The 17,534-nt window shown below is 35.3% G+C and overlaps 1 protein-coding gene across 5 annotated transcripts in view; it reads left to right on the top strand.

The window, feature by feature from the left end:
* Positions 1-17,534, top strand: part of LOC111048211 (atrial natriuretic peptide receptor 1) — a 448,703-nt gene that overhangs the window by 285,936 nt on the left and 145,233 nt on the right. For all 5 annotated transcript variants that reach the window (XM_039426765.1, XM_039426764.1, XM_039426768.1 and 2 more), the window contains 4 exons: positions 1,784-1,898; positions 7,658-7,796; positions 12,845-13,031; positions 16,702-16,793. In XM_039426765.1, the coding sequence (XP_039282699.1) occupies positions 1,784-1,898; positions 7,658-7,796; positions 12,845-13,031; positions 16,702-16,793 (533 nt within the window). The remainder of the gene's footprint in view (positions 1-1,783; positions 1,899-7,657; positions 7,797-12,844; positions 13,032-16,701; positions 16,794-17,534) is intronic.

Below are 17,534 nucleotides of genomic sequence, written 5' to 3'. Positions count from 1 at the left end.
GGAGGGCAAGGCCCTGGAACACACCGACTCACCAAAATATCTTGGCGTGACCCTGGACCGAACTTTGACATACAAACAGCACTGTCAGAATACATCATCAAAAGTCAACTCCAGGAACAACATCATCAGGAAGCTATGCAGCAGCCAATGGGGAGCAAATCCCAGCGTGCTCCTGACATCAGGAAAGGCTCTCTGCTTCTCTGTTGGGGAATACGCCTACCCCGTCTGGTGTCGGTCAGCCCACACAAAGAAGGTTGATACATCCCTTAACGAGACGTGTCGCATTGCAACCGGCTGCATGAAACCAACTCCCATCGACAAACTCTACAGGGCTGCAGGAATGAACACTCCCAAGATCAGAAGAGCCAACCACGAATACTTGGAGAGGTTCAAACAGACCTTCGATGAGAGGCACGTGATGCACGGTCAGCTGGAGCCATCGCGCAGCCGACTCAAATCCAGGAGAAGTTTCATGAGGTTCACACAGCCAGAACCTCCAGACTGGTACCCACTCCGGGATCCTGAGACCACTGGAACCAGTCTGCCATGGAAATCCTGGAGGGCGCTAAATAGGATAAGAACTGGCGTGGCCCCTGTGAAGACCAACCTAGCGAGGTGGGGCTACTTAGCGGAGGACGATATCTACTGTGACTGCGGAGAGGCACAGGACATCGACCACCTCACACAGTGCCCACTGTGCCCTGTTCACTGCACGAATGACGACCTCTGGAGAGGGAATGCAGTTGCGGAGGACCTGGCCCACTTCTGGGCTGGAAAAATTTGAAAGACCGGACATGAAAAAGTAAAAGTAAGTAGTCATTTGTTCCAAAAGATGTTTTTTTAAAAGTCAGGATGAAGCTCGCTCGGCTCTCGATGGACCTGATAGAAACAGGAAGTGCATTCCATGCACGACAGCCAGAGAGGGAGTAAAAAAGAAAGAATGAGCTTGTGAGTGAGAGATCGAAGAAGAACATAAAATAATGACTAAAGAGAGAAAGAGTGAGTGAGGGTGTGTGTGAGAGAAATTGAGAGTAAGAGAGTGTGAAAAAGAGAAAGAGAGAGCTTGTGAGGAAATAATGACTTTTTTATTCCATGACGTGGTGAAGTTTGGACTGTAATGACCAACCTACCATTCAACCACGAAATAAGGAAAGAAAAAGAGAGGATTGTGTTGGAGAGAGGCTGCAGAGACTCATGCAAACGAAAAATACCTTTTTGATCGTCATGTTGTGATTATTTGACAACTTGCATCCCTTGGTTATCTTGAACAACACATAGGTACGAGCAGCAGAGAAAACATTGCCCCAAAAATAACACGAAACGTGAGCATGAAAGAGAACATCGTGTTGTTGTCCCATAACAATTTTTCAACTTTCATCAATCTTTCGTTAGAATGGAATTCTCAGATAAACATCCCCAAGCGGGATGTTGTCTTTTAAACCATCGAAATAACTGTTTCCTATTACACACATGGTCACTAGAACAAACTGAAAACATTTCTCGTTTCCCTTTAATTTTTGTTTCCCTGTTTGCATTGTTTAAACACTGTGGTCAATTTGATTCATCATAATATTTCAAAATGTTATCCCTGTGATTCAAGACGTTGTTTATTGATTGATTGATTCATATAATAAGTATATAATAAAAATGATAGGTAGAGGAAAAATAAGGTAACCTTGTGCTATTCCTCTCCCAAATTTAAATAATTTGATTATTATTATTATTAGATTCAAATGATCAATAATTGTTGTATATTTTAAAAATATTGTTTTTTTTGTTGCAGTTGTCGTGCTGTGTGCCAATCCTCTGACGGTTCGAGAAATCATGCTCGCCGCTGAAGAGCTCAAGATGATTGACAGCGGAGAATATGTGTTCTTCAACATTGAACTCTTTGATACGTGAGTAGACTTCCCTATCACTATTCTCTGTTATTTTATCGATATTGCAAGGTGCATTACTATACAGTTTTATTGAATCGCTATGTTTGTCCTAATGAAACTCACTCAGTTTGATGAGGATGTTTTATTGTTAAAATTGAATAGATGCAAGAGATGTATTTGAAAGCTTCTAATAATAATTCTTGGAATAGAGAAATTTTTGAAGAAAGTAAATTGAGTTTAATTGTAGATTGTTATTAAAATGATGAAAGTTGATTCTATACTCTCTAACTGTGTGACTTTTCTGGATGGAATAAAACAAACATTATTGGAATATTGAATATTGAATATTAAAATATTCATAGCCCATGTTGTCATGTTTAGAAGAAATACTCGTCTATTTAACGTACTAACCGTGTGACGTTTCTGGATGGAATATAACAAACATTTTTGAAATATTGAATATTAAAATATTCATAGCCCATGTTGTCATGTTTGGAAGAAATACTCGTCTATTATAACGTACTTCATTGCAGTGTTTGCGCATTGCGTTTCATTGCAGTGAACTCATTGTATGAATGTCGAGAATTAATTTGTTTTTAATTGCAAAAATTATATAATAATTATTCAATTGAATGATAATAAGAATTTTTATCAGCCATTAAACATTATAGAAACATGATTCTTGATTAGCACAATAATGAATGTTCCACGTATTATTGGTATTAAAAAAAATATATACTAGGAAATTGTCAAAAACCACAGATTTATTGATTAAAGACCGATTTCGGTTGTTTAACACCATTGTCAATCTCTGAAAACTAAAATTAAATACAAAAGCAGCAGAATTTATACTAGTAGGCGAGTACTGCTATTGGTCAAGGGCATGAACGCCTGCCATTGGCAGTACTCGCCTCCTAGTATAAATTCTGCTGCTTTTGTATTTAGTTTTAGTTTATCAGAGATTGACAATGTTGTAACAACCGAAACCGGTCTTTCTAAGTATCAATAAATCTGTGGTTTTTTGACAATTTCTTAGTATTTTTTATTAATTATGAATAATTACCACAATATCAACTTCTCAACTACACGAAAAGTATTATTGGTATCTTGAGTCTCTTCAAAATTAGATAATTATTTCCAGGTACCATTGGCCCATTCTTGATGGATACGGGATTGAGTCTCTTCAAAATGAGATAATTATTTCCAGGTACCAGTTTGGCCCAAACTTAATAAATGAGGGAAGTTTTTGAATTTGATTCAATTCAAATAGATCTTTTCATTAACATCCCATTTCCTCTCACACACAGCTCCATTCAGATCGTTTCCATTCAGAGTTTGCTCATTTTTCATTCATAAATCTGAGTACAGGTTCAGCATACTCTCTCATATTACTCATGAGTACGATCCCCTACTGTACAAGCCATTCATACTGATGGATGAAAGCACCTTCCACGTATGCAGAACATGTTCAGCACAATACAACTCAACATCATACATCTTCATGTAGTGTAGTTTATGTGAAATGGTTGTATGGTCTGTATCACATCCTTTGAGTTGTCCTTTCAACGTCAACATACAACGAGAATCAGTATTCTACAATCACAATCAAACCTCATACACTGTTTTAAATCAGTGGCCCCTGTGTCGTATCGTGGATAATATAATCATCCAAATAGTGTCAATAATAATATTGCATCGTTCGCAATATTATGTGGATGGGAGCTAAGTTATATTATATAAAGCAAACATTCTAGCTTGATAATAATAATTATTGAATGGAAGCTGGCCTCAGCTCGCCTTATCTGGGCTCAGGGCTCTAGGTTGGATAGGGCATAATGGTTATGCCAAATTTATATAGGGCATACAATCATGTCCAGGAAGGCAACTGTATCTCACAAGAATGCTTGGATTATTGACATGCAACTGAATAGACCGTGATTAATAGTATTCGATTTGATACTTGAATCTAAATATCTAAATATCTGTGCATTCATTCTGTTGTATGGATTGAGGCTGGTGCTTCAAATTGAAACTAACAGCATGATAACTGATCCGTACTCATATGGGTAAGGGTGAGGTAACTTCCCTTAGATTAACATTCTTGATAAACATTTTCAATTTTAATGAAGGTGTCCTTTATACATCGAATAGCATTTGTTTACCTCAAGAATTATATTGATACCGTATTGAAGCTGGAAGATGGATGGTCTACAAATTCATCCTCAATCTAGAACACAGAATGAAGTTTCTATGGGAAAAAATTGGTTTTTGTAGATAATTAATAGTTTTCGTGAATATTATGATATTCACATATCAAGTGAAATTTCAATCTGATTATGTGATATCTCCAGTGGCGATCAAATCACAATTTTCTGCTTGATTTCCAATTTACAGTTTCCATCGATGTTTAGGGACGCAATATTTCAATTTTATGCCTAATTTTGCCGTACTTACTGATTGTTCAAGTTACTTTTACATTTCGATCTCTGATACACATTTAGAGTTGAATACAACGTTGAATGAAAACCTTTTGATGGATGAATAACATAGGAATGAATGGATAAATATAAATGAATAACTTAACAAGCAAGTCGTTTTGTATTTGTCATGAGGAAACCTCTTTTGTCATCAACACTATTTTCTAGCCTACACCCATGCCTACACTACCTGGTAACATTACTGAACTGATAATAGGAAAAACTTATAATAATTATTATTGTTCTGTGAGTTTTCAGATAATGTTGTTATCACTCACAAACTCATGCGAAAAAACCATTCAACAATAAGTACCTTTTCTCATCTACTCTTTCAAGGTTAACTAATAAATTCAATCTTAGAGGAGAGAGATTTTCATGTTGGTGTACACGTAAACCAGACCACAGCACACAATTGTGGGTGCCCTTTCAATAGGAAGTTCATAAATCCTTTAGCTTGATCGTTAAATGTTCGACCGTTGTTGTTGGAAAGGGCATAAAAGAGAGCAGGAAACTCCTAAATGCCTCTGGCCTTGTCAGGGCAAGGGAATCCTAAGCTTTTCCGCTGCGGCAGTCTTTACTAGTACATCTATGAGATATTCATAAGGACTCAGCTGGGCTTGCTTCGTTTCCACTTGAAATTCGGCCAGTTCAATTTTCCTTCTTTTTTCTGCAATGGAGAGAAATAAGGATAATTCTGTATTCTTTCTTCCCTTGCAAATGCTTGGAGACTTTACTTTATAGCATCCACAATTACTAAATCCTTCTTTTGCAATGTTGGAACTCCACTGTATACATCTCACAGTTTCGGGCTGCATAGTGGTGAATTTTAGATATTGGACCTGAATGAAAATTAATGTATTTATTTATTCATACTTCCTAATACACAAAGCAAATAAATATATGATCAGGAAACGACCAACGGGCCTAGCCCAAAACTGTTCCCTTTCCGAATTTTGATAGAAGTGTGTCTAAAACATAGGTTATGTTGCTTCACTTTGAATAAAATTTTGAGTCTAGAAATATATGCAGAAAATTCCCCTTTTCATTTCCTTAAAGAGTAGTCCAATTCCTCATGTTCATTATTTATGTTTTACATGAATTCTTAACTCAGTCTCCAATCGATGAATTTCTGTGTTATGATAGTTAATCAAGACATTTTTATCAATACAAATGTTACCAGGCTGAAGCCTACTAGAGCTGAATATCGCATATCACAATTCAATTACCAATCAGAACAACAAAAAATCAATTTACCTCATATTGAGAATATTGATAAAACATCATAATTCATCAAAGAGTAATAATAATTGATAATCATCTATAGGATTTGAAAGAAAATAATAATTAAATTGAAATTAACAGCAACAATGATAATAGCAATAATCCTAGAAATTGATGTTGAGTTATTGAAAAGTGAATTAAAAGAAAATTATTGAAGGTGATGTTGTTAATGAAAGCGATATTGAATGAAAACAACTCGATATTGTCAGAACCAATAACTAATTCAAACAGTCTGAGATATTGTTTTTTGTTACACCATTATCAAGTCAAATCAAAGCTTAAACATTGAGCAGCAAAATTTGAAGTATGAGTAAAGCATTAGCTGTTGACTAAATGAAGGTTGAGCTCGACTGAGATTGGCCGAGACTAGATCGCCCAAGTTCTTGCAACTGGCTAGTCTCGGCCAATGCCAGTCGAGCTGAAACTCCATTTCGTCAATAGCGAATGGCCAATCACAGGTTTTCACCCACACTATCATCTCGGCCAATGACAGTAGAGCTGAACCTCCATTTTGTCAACAGCTAATGGTCAATCGTAGTGCTTCATCTATTCTGCTACCCAATGTTAATGCTCTCAGTTTTATTTGATGGGTATCAATAACCGAAAGTAGTATGATATAGTTCCAATAAATAAGTAGTTTTCACAAGATCAAGTAGATTTTATTCATAACTTGAATCAATATAATTGTCAAATCAGACTACATGGCTTCCAATAATTTTACTAATCATTTACTAATGAATCATTTTACTAATGTAAAATACACAGTTGACTTGATAAACTAGGTATACATGTTTCTGTCCAAACCTATTCAAACTTGTCTTTTTTCCTTCAGGGCTACTCTTAAATATAAATAAAAAAATCTATCTACTCAAACTTATACGAGGTACGAGGTGGAAAATTTCGAAAATTACGTGACTAATGAATAAACTCGAGAAAATGTTGTCAACACTATTTAATAAACATCACTTCTATTACTATTGAGAAATACCAGAGCATCACTCACAATACAACTAGTTGGTTATTATGTCTTAATTTTGTGGCCTATGTCCAAATATTTGTAATATGTTTCGATATTTGTGAATAGCTCTATGGTGCAGTATTCCAGTATTGAGTCCAGAATTAGTTCATATGAGTTTCAAGTCTCTTGTTGAACGAGCGTTAGCGAGTTTTAACTTTTGACTTACTGAAGGCCAAAGTCGTTGTCAGTCTGTTTGTATGTTTTGCAATAACATTAGAGAGAATTGATCAATCAGCTTCAAATTTTTAACACCTATTCTTCGAAGCATTTACAGGCCAAGCTCGTTGGACAACGACTCACTCCTTCGTCCTTCTTCAGGATATAACAGATAACATTGGAAGTGCATAAGAAAAAAATTGTTTTAATTTATCATTTAATCAGCTGAAGAACTCATTGCATGCAATTACAACAGTTTTTCGATTTATTCATTCATAATATGCGCCAACTCATGATTTTAGCTATAAAACATAATTTACAACTTTTAGATCAACGAAATGATACGGGTTGAGATATCAATATGCGGTTTTTGGCATTCATTTGCTCTTGGAACTCTGTATTGAAATCATGTATTACATGACCACCTTCTCTTTTAAAAAAATGAGTTTGAAATTCATATGAGGGACAAAAATATTAAAGTGATAGAGTAATCTTTTATTTCAAATAGGATCCCCAATGAAACGTGCTATCAAATAATTTTACTTGTGAAAGGAATATTTAGCTATTTCAATAACTGTGTATAATTAGAAGTTGCGGGTTTCAAAGATTACAATACAACAGTAAGTTTTTCAGCAAGTTCTCCAACCCTGGAGGTGACTATTCTACCTATTCCCAAACTCTAACAAGCTTTTAAAGCATATTATTATACTTCAAAACATAACTTTCAGCGATTAGCTAAGCAATATAACAATGTGCAACATAAAGAGGAAATCAGCTGTCAAACCAACCGATTATCTTGTTGAGTTCCCAATCGATGAAATTCATATCTGCTTTATTATTTTCAGCGGAAATTCGGCGACTCCGTGGAATGTGAAGAACGACACGGTGGAGCGCAACGAGAGAGCCAAGAAAGCGTACACAGCGCTCCTAACAATCACGTCGAGAACCCCTACAAATGAGGCCTACTTGAACTTCTCGTTAGAAGTGAGTAATCAAAAATTCATCGCTTCTCTAACTGTTCTCCTTCTCATCCTGAATTATTAAACCGTTTACTCGATCTTTTTCGTGTTATAAGAATGCATCTCTCTCTATTTCCATGATCGCTGAGAGTGTCATCACCGATTTCCTGGAAAAATTCTCTCATCTCTCTGAATGTTTGAACATGGTTCCAACTTTATAAACGCTTTATTGGAACATTTTTGAAATCTTAAAGACAGAGAAAAGCTATGGAAAATTATAAAATGAGATTAACTCTTATCACTGAAATATATGTTGGCACTGGACGATTTCTAGAAATTCAGGTACGGATCCACAGCCTCCACGTTTTTCTCAGTGACTTTCTCCATTGAGACATTAGACAAGAGAGGAAAGCGTTGATGTTTGGAAATGGTGAATATTGTAAAATAAATGACTATCCGATCAACACTAGAAATAGAGATGTTGTGGAATTCCTCAATTTCTTAATTTCACCTTAATTAACTATCTCTCATTTCAAGTACCAATTGTCAGAAACAACCAGTAGTTAAATGAGGAAGGAAAATGGCAATTCCATGCCAGAGAGAAAACCTGGATTTTGAAATGTAATTATTGATTTTTCAAATGCAATCAAATTAGTGTTTCAAAATAGAGACTATATTGACTATATTACACACGATAAAGTCTGATTTACTTTACAGTTACATGATATTTTATTTACTTTGTGAAAGGAGGTTGCATTTTTGGTTCAATCCAATGGCGTTTAAGTCAAGTCAAGATGGTTCATATTCGGTTAAACTCGGTCTGGAATAGAATATTTTGTGGAAGAGAAAGTTGCGCATTCACATTTATCATACGCCTACATGAAGCGTGGCTCCTTATAAAAATATATAAGGCTGTCGCAGAATCCCTCACTTCACGACGGTCCTGGTTATACTTTCTAGAGGGATTGGAATTCTTTTGTGGGCTGGGTTAACCTCATGCTCCTATTTGGAGTTAAGAGATTATTTCATATTCCTTATTCGAAGAAGTCTATCGTGGATTGCTTAGGATTCAGTGATGGGTCTAAATGATTCAGTGATGACTCATGAATTTTATTGTTATGGAAAAGTAGATAACCCAGTCAAATAGTCATTATAATCCTCAACTGGACTATTTCATGAAATCTACTCTAGTAAGTAGCCTACTTGATAATTTTTACACTATAACACTGTATAACGTGCACAATTCTATTCCCAACAATGGCCGTTTTTAGCAATTAGCATTCAGTCTGAATTCACCCAACGACAGTTAGCGCCAAAACATGAGTCTCATAAATTAAATCATTACCCTAAAATATACCTTATTTGTTTCAACTCTATCATTGGTGATTGTATTAACATCTTAGTAATACTCTAAAACACGATCAAAAAATACCACATACGACTTTATAAGAAGTGAAAAGGAAAAACATGGATTTAGCGATTTTTCGCAATGTTGAAAAAATTACCAATTTCCGACGAGTTATAATTCGCTTCCTATTGGAGATAGAAAAACGTTTAGGGGATGAAAATTGTAGAGAATATAATGCTCTTAAAAAAATAGATCGAAAATATTGATTGATCATTTGGTTTTGGAGATATGGTGAAAAAAACGAGTGAGTGACTCGAAGCAACAATTCGTATTACTGTTCTACAACGAGTAATAATCCTGATCGAAAATTCAGTGAGAATAATCCTATATCAATTAGTAATGACTAAATATTTTCTCAATTTGATAATGCGAACAATAATTTATGGATAAATAGAAGGCTGTGAAGGTTCATGAATGTAGCCCACCATTTAAAACCATATTTCCTATATCAAATACCATTAGCAGTTTTGATTTTATGCAGATATCTATTTTATATTTGTTCATGTTTACTACTGTAATCTTGGATGGGATTATCAATCATATTATCAAATTAATGAACCAGAGAAATTTTTAACACAAAACGATCACTGATTTTTCTGACACATTAACCAATTAAAAATATCATTCATGTTTGTAGTGGGAAAATGCAATTCGAGTGAACACTGTTCACTCGAGGCTACATAATCGTGTACATGCCTTTTGCAAAACTTCAAGAATATCAGAGAATAATAATACTCTTCGAAACTAAGATAAAAAGAGCGTGAAAACAGGGGAGATAATGAATTGAGGAAGGAACACGGCGAGCTGACATCCGAGATAATTTTGATGAAGATTTGTAATTTAGAGCATGCTCAGATAAAAATATAACGTGTTATAAGTAGCAGCGGATTTTCTGTTTACAAATAAAGTCCCCTGTGTGCGTACATTTTTTCGACAGAATGAATCTCACCGTGCAACAAACAGAAATCTTTTGTTCGTCGACGCGAAAAAAGAAGAAGCAGCGACTCTGAAAATGTGAACTTTGTAAATGATCAAACATCTCCGAGAGGCTCGTTCAGAACTGTGAACTGTCTCTCAATTCAGGCTGTTTCCTTTCGCTGTTGTAATTATTTTCAGCGTTGTAACATCTGCTCTCCTCTCATCGGTGACAAAACGTAACGGATTGTCTTTTCTCCTTCACCCCTTTCTCTACTCCCCCTTTCCGACACTTTTCCAAGTTCCTCAGCCTTATTTATAATCTCCAACACCATTCTGTCTCTTTTTATACCCTTCAACACCTACTCGAGATGATGGGCTGAATTTCCCAGGCGCTTCCACTTCAGCTGTACTGTTATTCTGACCATTCCATGCTGAAACTTCAATTTTAACAACACATTTGAAAAGTGTAGAATCGATTTTCAGAATAAAAGTTAACATGATTTGATTTACAATGAATTGTATTCAATCAGGAGGTTACGCATTGCACATAATTTGTACATATGACTTGAGTAAAGAAGTCATCCGTGGGAGAGCTTATCTTATCAGTAACCAATGGACACTTCCAAAAAATATAATTCCAGATTATTGGAAAAATTGACAGAAACTGAATTTATTCAACAATTATTGTTAATTTTTTTCCCGCCCACACAATATCATATAAATATATATTTTTTCATATTTCAATATTCCAAACTATGTTCAAGTAGCATAATTTCATCAATTCAAACCAGTGTATTTTAAGTGTCCGATTCAGTTCTACTCCTCCCTGCACACGCACAAATCATCCACGCAGGGAGTATATTCTTCATATTTATCATTGTTACAGTATAATTTTGTAAATATGTATTCTTTGATGGATAAAATTTGAATTTGAATTTTGAGGAAAGATTTGAATTTGAATTTGATATAGAATCCGTTCAAATTAATGGATTCAATTCCACAATCGTATCAAATAGTCAATCGACGTGAGTCGATGGATAGCCGTAACATAATATTCAACTATATAATGATAACATATGATGGAATATATATCATGATAATATACTTTATGGTGGAACCTGTTCCAATTTGAAATAATAATTTCGAGTTTTCGTTCCAAAAAAATGTCTCCTGATTGAAAAAATGTCCCCTTCTCTCTTCCACATGCTTTTTCGAGGATGGGAGTGGATTGATATGTTATAAACTCTTCCTTTTCATATCAATATAAAAATACTATCCACATTCAGACCTACTGTATAAAATGCATCTCTCATCATTGATTAATAGTGTAGAGTAATAATTCTCTAGTTTATGCCTTTTGAAATCTTCCAGGAAAATTTCTGATTCACATTATCATGTAGAGTAGAGAATCTTGACGAAAATTTAACCTTGTGATGAATGAAGCAATTCAATCTTATTGATTAGAATTATTTCAAGCAATCTTATTGCTTGAACGGATTTCAAAGGTGTCATTGCAGTCTCTATATAAGGCTTCTATGGCTATTTTTACAGATAGTCAAACCAGTCTTATTACTGTAACAGGAAGTAACTTTCCATATCCTCATGGAATCTTCACCATACTATCACAATAATGTTTGACAGGTTTAGTAGCCTATAAGTATAAGTATAAGTATAATTATAAGTATTGTCTCATGTGTGTATTTGCATCCTCTGATGAATGTTGTTCAACGTTATTCATTCTCAATTTTTCGGTATCCATCCGAAAAACCATTCCACCATCCACTACCAAGCTTAATCATCTCCATCATTATCCATAGAAAATAACTAGTACTCTTTGAATATTTATTTAAAATTATACACGACTATTTCCGACATGTCATTCTCAAGTATTTAAAAAAACTACTTATCCATATAAATTGAACTTTTTTTGAGAAGAGAAACATTAAATGTCAAAACTAGTCGTGTATATAAAAAAAATGTTTTCTTCTATAATTGTACAATCAAGTGGCCCTATTAAAATACTATATCATATTTCGTATCTATATATATAAAAGCGAAATGGCACTCACTCCCTGACTGACTGACTGACTTACTCACTCACTCACTCACTCGCGGAACTAAAAATCTACCGGACCAAAAACGTTCAAATTTGGTAGGTATGTTCAGTTGGCCCTTTAGAGGCGCACTAAGAAATCTTTTGGCAATATTTTTACTCTAAGGGTAGTTTTTAAGGGTTTAAAGTTCGTCTTTTAGAATGTATATTCTTCTTATTCTCTTAATTATAATTGAAAAATGTCCATACCATATGTTAATATAGAACTATAATCTAGAGAGTGTACCTCTTCGAAACAGTTGTTAACTGGTAACTAAATTAATAATTTTGTCAGGTTGGAATTAAGTTGATTTGACTCTGTTAGGTTGGCACCAAGTTGAAGATTGAAATGCATCGCGGAAAAATTGATTAGGCACTGCTACTTCAATCAGAGCTATTCCTGGGAATAGCCGTCAGGCTCGCTTCGCTCGCCATATCCGTTTAGCCAGACGTTTAGTCTGGACCCCCGACTGGATCGTCCTAACATATGATAAAAATGCTCAAATGAAAAATGCAGCTGCTGATCCCATTCTTGGACGATCCAGTCGGGGGTCCAAAGGGCGGAGCCCCCTGGCTAGACGAATATGGCGAGCGAAGCGAGCCTGACTGATATAATTTTTAATCAAGTTGAAAAATTTTGGTGTGATGTTTGCAGGTGAAGCGTTTAGCAGAGGAGAAGTACAACCTGACGTTTGGCAACGAGTCGGTGTCTACGTTTGTGACTGCGTTCTATGATGCGGTTCTGCTCTACTCACTGGCGCTCAACGAAACTCTGCGTCTCGGCGGAACGCAGGCTGACGGTCAGCTCATCACGCAGCGCATGTGGAATAGAACCATTCCAGGTGAGAAACACTTAACTCACACAATTTTTGTGCCTCAATACATTTAAAAATCATGCACATATTAGGATCGGGAGACAACAACATGTTCAGCGGCTCAGCTCAAAACTGGCCAGTTCAAAACTATTCACGAATAGTTAAAAAGGGAACAGGAGAAGGCTGAAGAAAAAGATTGGTGACAAGGAAGATAGTAGAACACTGAATGATAAAATAGGAGAAGGGAAAACAGGGAGAGAAAAGGACAGGAATACAATTATGCTACATATATATAAGTTATGTTTCAACTTCCAACCGGTGAACTAGTATACTATAATATATATTCTTACTAAAACTATATTCATATTGGAGTTCATTCAATTGCTTCCCAACACTTAATTGTGTTAATCTGAAATCAGAAAATTTTCAATAAATATGGAAAATAGAACATTTAAGTGAAGTGGAAAACAAACAATAGAATATCCAACTGGATAGTCACTGCAAAGTTGATAATTTTTGAGTTATTTAAGAAAATTTGAAGCCTTTGAAAACCATGAAATCACTCGCTGTTATACTCATAAGTACAGCTACAACTATAAGGCGTATAATATACGTTTTTGGAGAATTCAGAAGGAAAAGACAAAACGTAGGTTGAATAAATAAATGGTGTGGTTTCCAGTTTAGTGTGAAACAACTTGGGGAGTTGAGCATAATAAAATTTACAATTCTACTTGGTTCCAAGTATTTTTCACGACTCCATTTTTGAAAGAATCATCTGATTAGTGTAAAGAAATATCCCGAATTCCTTGATGTGGTGAATTCTCATTGTATCGAACACCATAGAGGCCAGTACCTCAGCCTAGTTTTCATCGTCCTGAAGCTCCAGTTTTCTACTACCAATTTCCAATCATTCCATCAACAATCCTATCATGTTCTCTGCAATATCACTGTAGACTACACAAATATTTTCAATAGTATAAATCAATTTTTATAGAGTTTACTCAGTCGTAAGATATAATAAATCTGAATAGGTACGCTCTAGAGTAGATCGTACCTATTAGATAGTAAAACATTCCTAGTATGCCTATTGTAGATAGTAAAACCGTCCTAGATGATTGATTATACGTGAGTGAACATACATATATACATCGTTCATATATGTGATTGTGTATGATTTATCTACGCTCTTCCTCAACCAATAAATACTTCTTTCGACATGTTACTGGAATACCTCTGAAAACATCTCACTACTGGTCCCATCTCGACCCATGCAACCTTCAATATCCCGAAGAGCAATAAAACGCTAGACTATAGCTGAATAGTAGTTTTCTCACCCGGTTCATGGCGTGTTTTCAGTTATAGAGAATGGAAAACTTTGAAAATCCCCACGGACAATATTCGTGTACTACCTGCGCAACGAGTAGAATGCTCAACTTTGCAGTGGATAAACATTTTGCTCAGCTTTATTGGATCTAGCGTTTCAGCGATGCATTTTTTATGTGTTTGTTCTACGTTCAGTGAGGAAGCAAGTGTGAAAAATATTGCTTCTAGGAGTATCTTGGAAAATTTATCTCAAAACTTGCACCAATAACAATGCTCCACTATCTAACATATAATATATTGTTCATTCTCATCTCTGACATTCAGTCACTTCAATTTCACCATAAGTCTTATCGAAGATGATGTGGATCATCTTATAATAATATGATATTATTCTACCTTCTACAATATTTAAGCCTCAAACAGAGAAAAATTCACGAGTGCATGAAACAAAAAAGGAAGAAGAATTGAATTGTTCATATTCCAAAATATTCATGATTCCTGAATGGAACTTCCATTTTCTCGTCTTTAATTACTGCATTCATAATAACTTCAACGCAGGTTGAAACAGGTTGTGGAAGATCTCTTTCTAAAACCAATTAATAAGTTTTTACCGACTTTTCTCTTTCATCCAGTAGTTTCTAGTTCGAGTTCTAGGTTCTTCTTTTTCATGTTAATCGTTTTACTATCTTCCATATTTCTCCTAGATTGGTCGGAAATGAAATAAAAGGCAAGTTTATAAATTATTTTTTCGAATACACATGTTGAAAGTTTTTATAGCTTCCTGAGACAACTACGGAACTTTTTGAAGTCAGAGTTAAAACAGAGTGCGAGAGATATTTAGCACTGTCAGCCCCATTCGAGCCAGAGCTTAGAGAGAGTCTTTTGTGAATCAGATGTCCGTTTTTAGTTTTCATCTAACATTCCCCTCAACCATCTATTCTAGCCCTTTCATTTTGAAGCTCACATACTTGTTAAGTGCTCGTACAATAAACCCGAAGCATCTTGTTCATGAACCGAACTCACCCACTACACGACTTTCATAATACGCTTTCCCGACCTTTTCCGCATTTTCCGGTATTCCTCGACTCTCTCAACTCTCATTTTCCACACATGACCTTATATCGTCGTTCCTTTTTCCAAATCCCGTTCTCAGTTCCTTATTGAATTCTCTCCACTACTTCATTATGCCTTAAATGTGTTTCTGCTCCACCTCCATTTCATCGCTTTTCCCCTTCTCCTGATTGGAGAACTCAGTTTATGAAGTTTATACTAGCCTATAATAACTTCTTCTAACTCATCAAAATTATTGATGGACATGGACTTGTTTATAATCATTACATTCAATAACGATGTCATCTATCTTATGGATGTTCCGTTTATTTACCATATAGATTATTGATTCAGTTATAGTAAATAGGATCTTTATATCGGAAGGATATGGGAATTAATTATTAATAACAATAATATCTTCTTCTTTCAGCGCTATCGTTTGATTGGTTGACAGCCTTCTATCTAATTCTGTCCATTGCTTCACTCTTCCATTTTACATAGCTCAAATCACCCAGATCCTTCGTCATTTGTCTTAAATGCTGTAGCCGGGGCCTTCCACGACCCCTTTGTCAATCAACTGTACTTTCCAGAATACTTGACGTCAATGTTTCGTGTCTTTTAATGTGTCCAATCCAAGAATGTCGACTTTCTCTGAGAAAATCCAGAAGAGATCTCTTTTCTTCTGCCTTCAGGAAAACCTCCTCTTCCGTAATTCAGTCAGTCCATTTCATTTCGAGCCTTCGCCACCAACACCACACTTCAAAAGCATTTAGAGTCTTTTCCTCAGCCTTACCAATAGTCCACGTTTCAGACCCATAGAGAGCTATACTCCAAATGCAACTCTTTATTAGTCTCTTTCTTATATCCAACGTTAGACTATTTTAGGAAAGAAGCTGTCTTTCACTAATAAACATACCCTCAGTTTTTCTGATTCGGCGCTTTATATACAGTCTATCTTGTCCATCTTCTAATATAATTCTTCCAAGATATTTAAACATTTTAACTTGCTTCAGAGCGTGATTATCTAATTCAATGGACACATTCTCTAGGACTTTTGAGCAGACCATCATTAGAATAATATAATTATTTAAAAAGTTGTTCATATTTTTGGAGAATTCAAGTCTCGATCAAAGAATTACTTGTAAGATATCTCCTCTACTTGTAAATGACTTGTTAGAGTGGCCCAGAGAAAGAAGTATTGGTCCTTGATCTAAAGTAATAGAGTGCCATCCAATTTTCCTGATCTGATCAAAATCGAAAAATTTGGAAAAATGTATTAGATGGATGATTATCTTTCTAAAATCAATTGCTTCTTCTGTTTTAGGAATTACTGGTGATGTCAACATCGATGCAAATGGCGATAGAGTTGCTGATTACTCTCTTCTCGACATGGACCCAGTAACATCTGAATTCAGAGTAAGTCTACAATAACAGCATTCATTTCAATCAATTAGCCTCATATCCACATTATTGCGCGAATCAATTTCATGCATAACATTTCAACTGTCATATAAATTGGAAAAACAGCTTTGGGCATGATTGGGTAAATTGATGAATAAATCCACTTAAAAAATGTTTGTACTGATAAGGCTTCATATCGGTTTTGAGTTCTCTGAAGAGGAAATTCCAAAGAGAAAATTCCTGGAATAATTCCCAGTCTACGAGTATATTATCCCTTCGTCTTTCTCACTGACTTTTATGTTTTACCAAATATTATCTCTTTCCCATATTCCACATAGGAAGTGCATCACATGCTTGTCAGAATATCAATGTTTGAAGTCAGATCAAAGGATGCGATCCAATATCTGTCAATATTTTCGTTATTGGCTACCGGTGACGAGATTTTTCCCAGGAAGCATGTCAAGTTGGAATATGAATTTACTACTTTCAAAGGACTCATGTTGTTGAAGGATTCAATATGTCATCACTTTATTACAGGTATCAGTCAGACTTCAAGTGAGCTCACGAAGCTTTGACAAGTAGTTAGGCTTCTCATTGACACTGGATAGGCCTACTCCTCGTCTTTACAAAAACAAACATGAGTATTATTATATTATATATTTTTTGTGTAAACTTCGAGTTCTTTAATGGATTCGATCATTGTTTCCTCCCTGCAATAATCATCAATAACGATTGGTAGAGACTGATTGAAATCAC

This window comes from Nilaparvata lugens, chromosome 4 (genome assembly GCF_014356525.2).
Source record: "Nilaparvata lugens isolate BPH chromosome 4, ASM1435652v1, whole genome shotgun sequence".
In the NCBI taxonomy this organism is placed as follows: Eukaryota; Metazoa; Arthropoda; class Insecta; order Hemiptera; family Delphacidae; genus Nilaparvata; species Nilaparvata lugens.
Note: the sequence above shows the minus strand (reverse complement) of the source record. Positions and strands in the feature narration are given on the sequence as shown.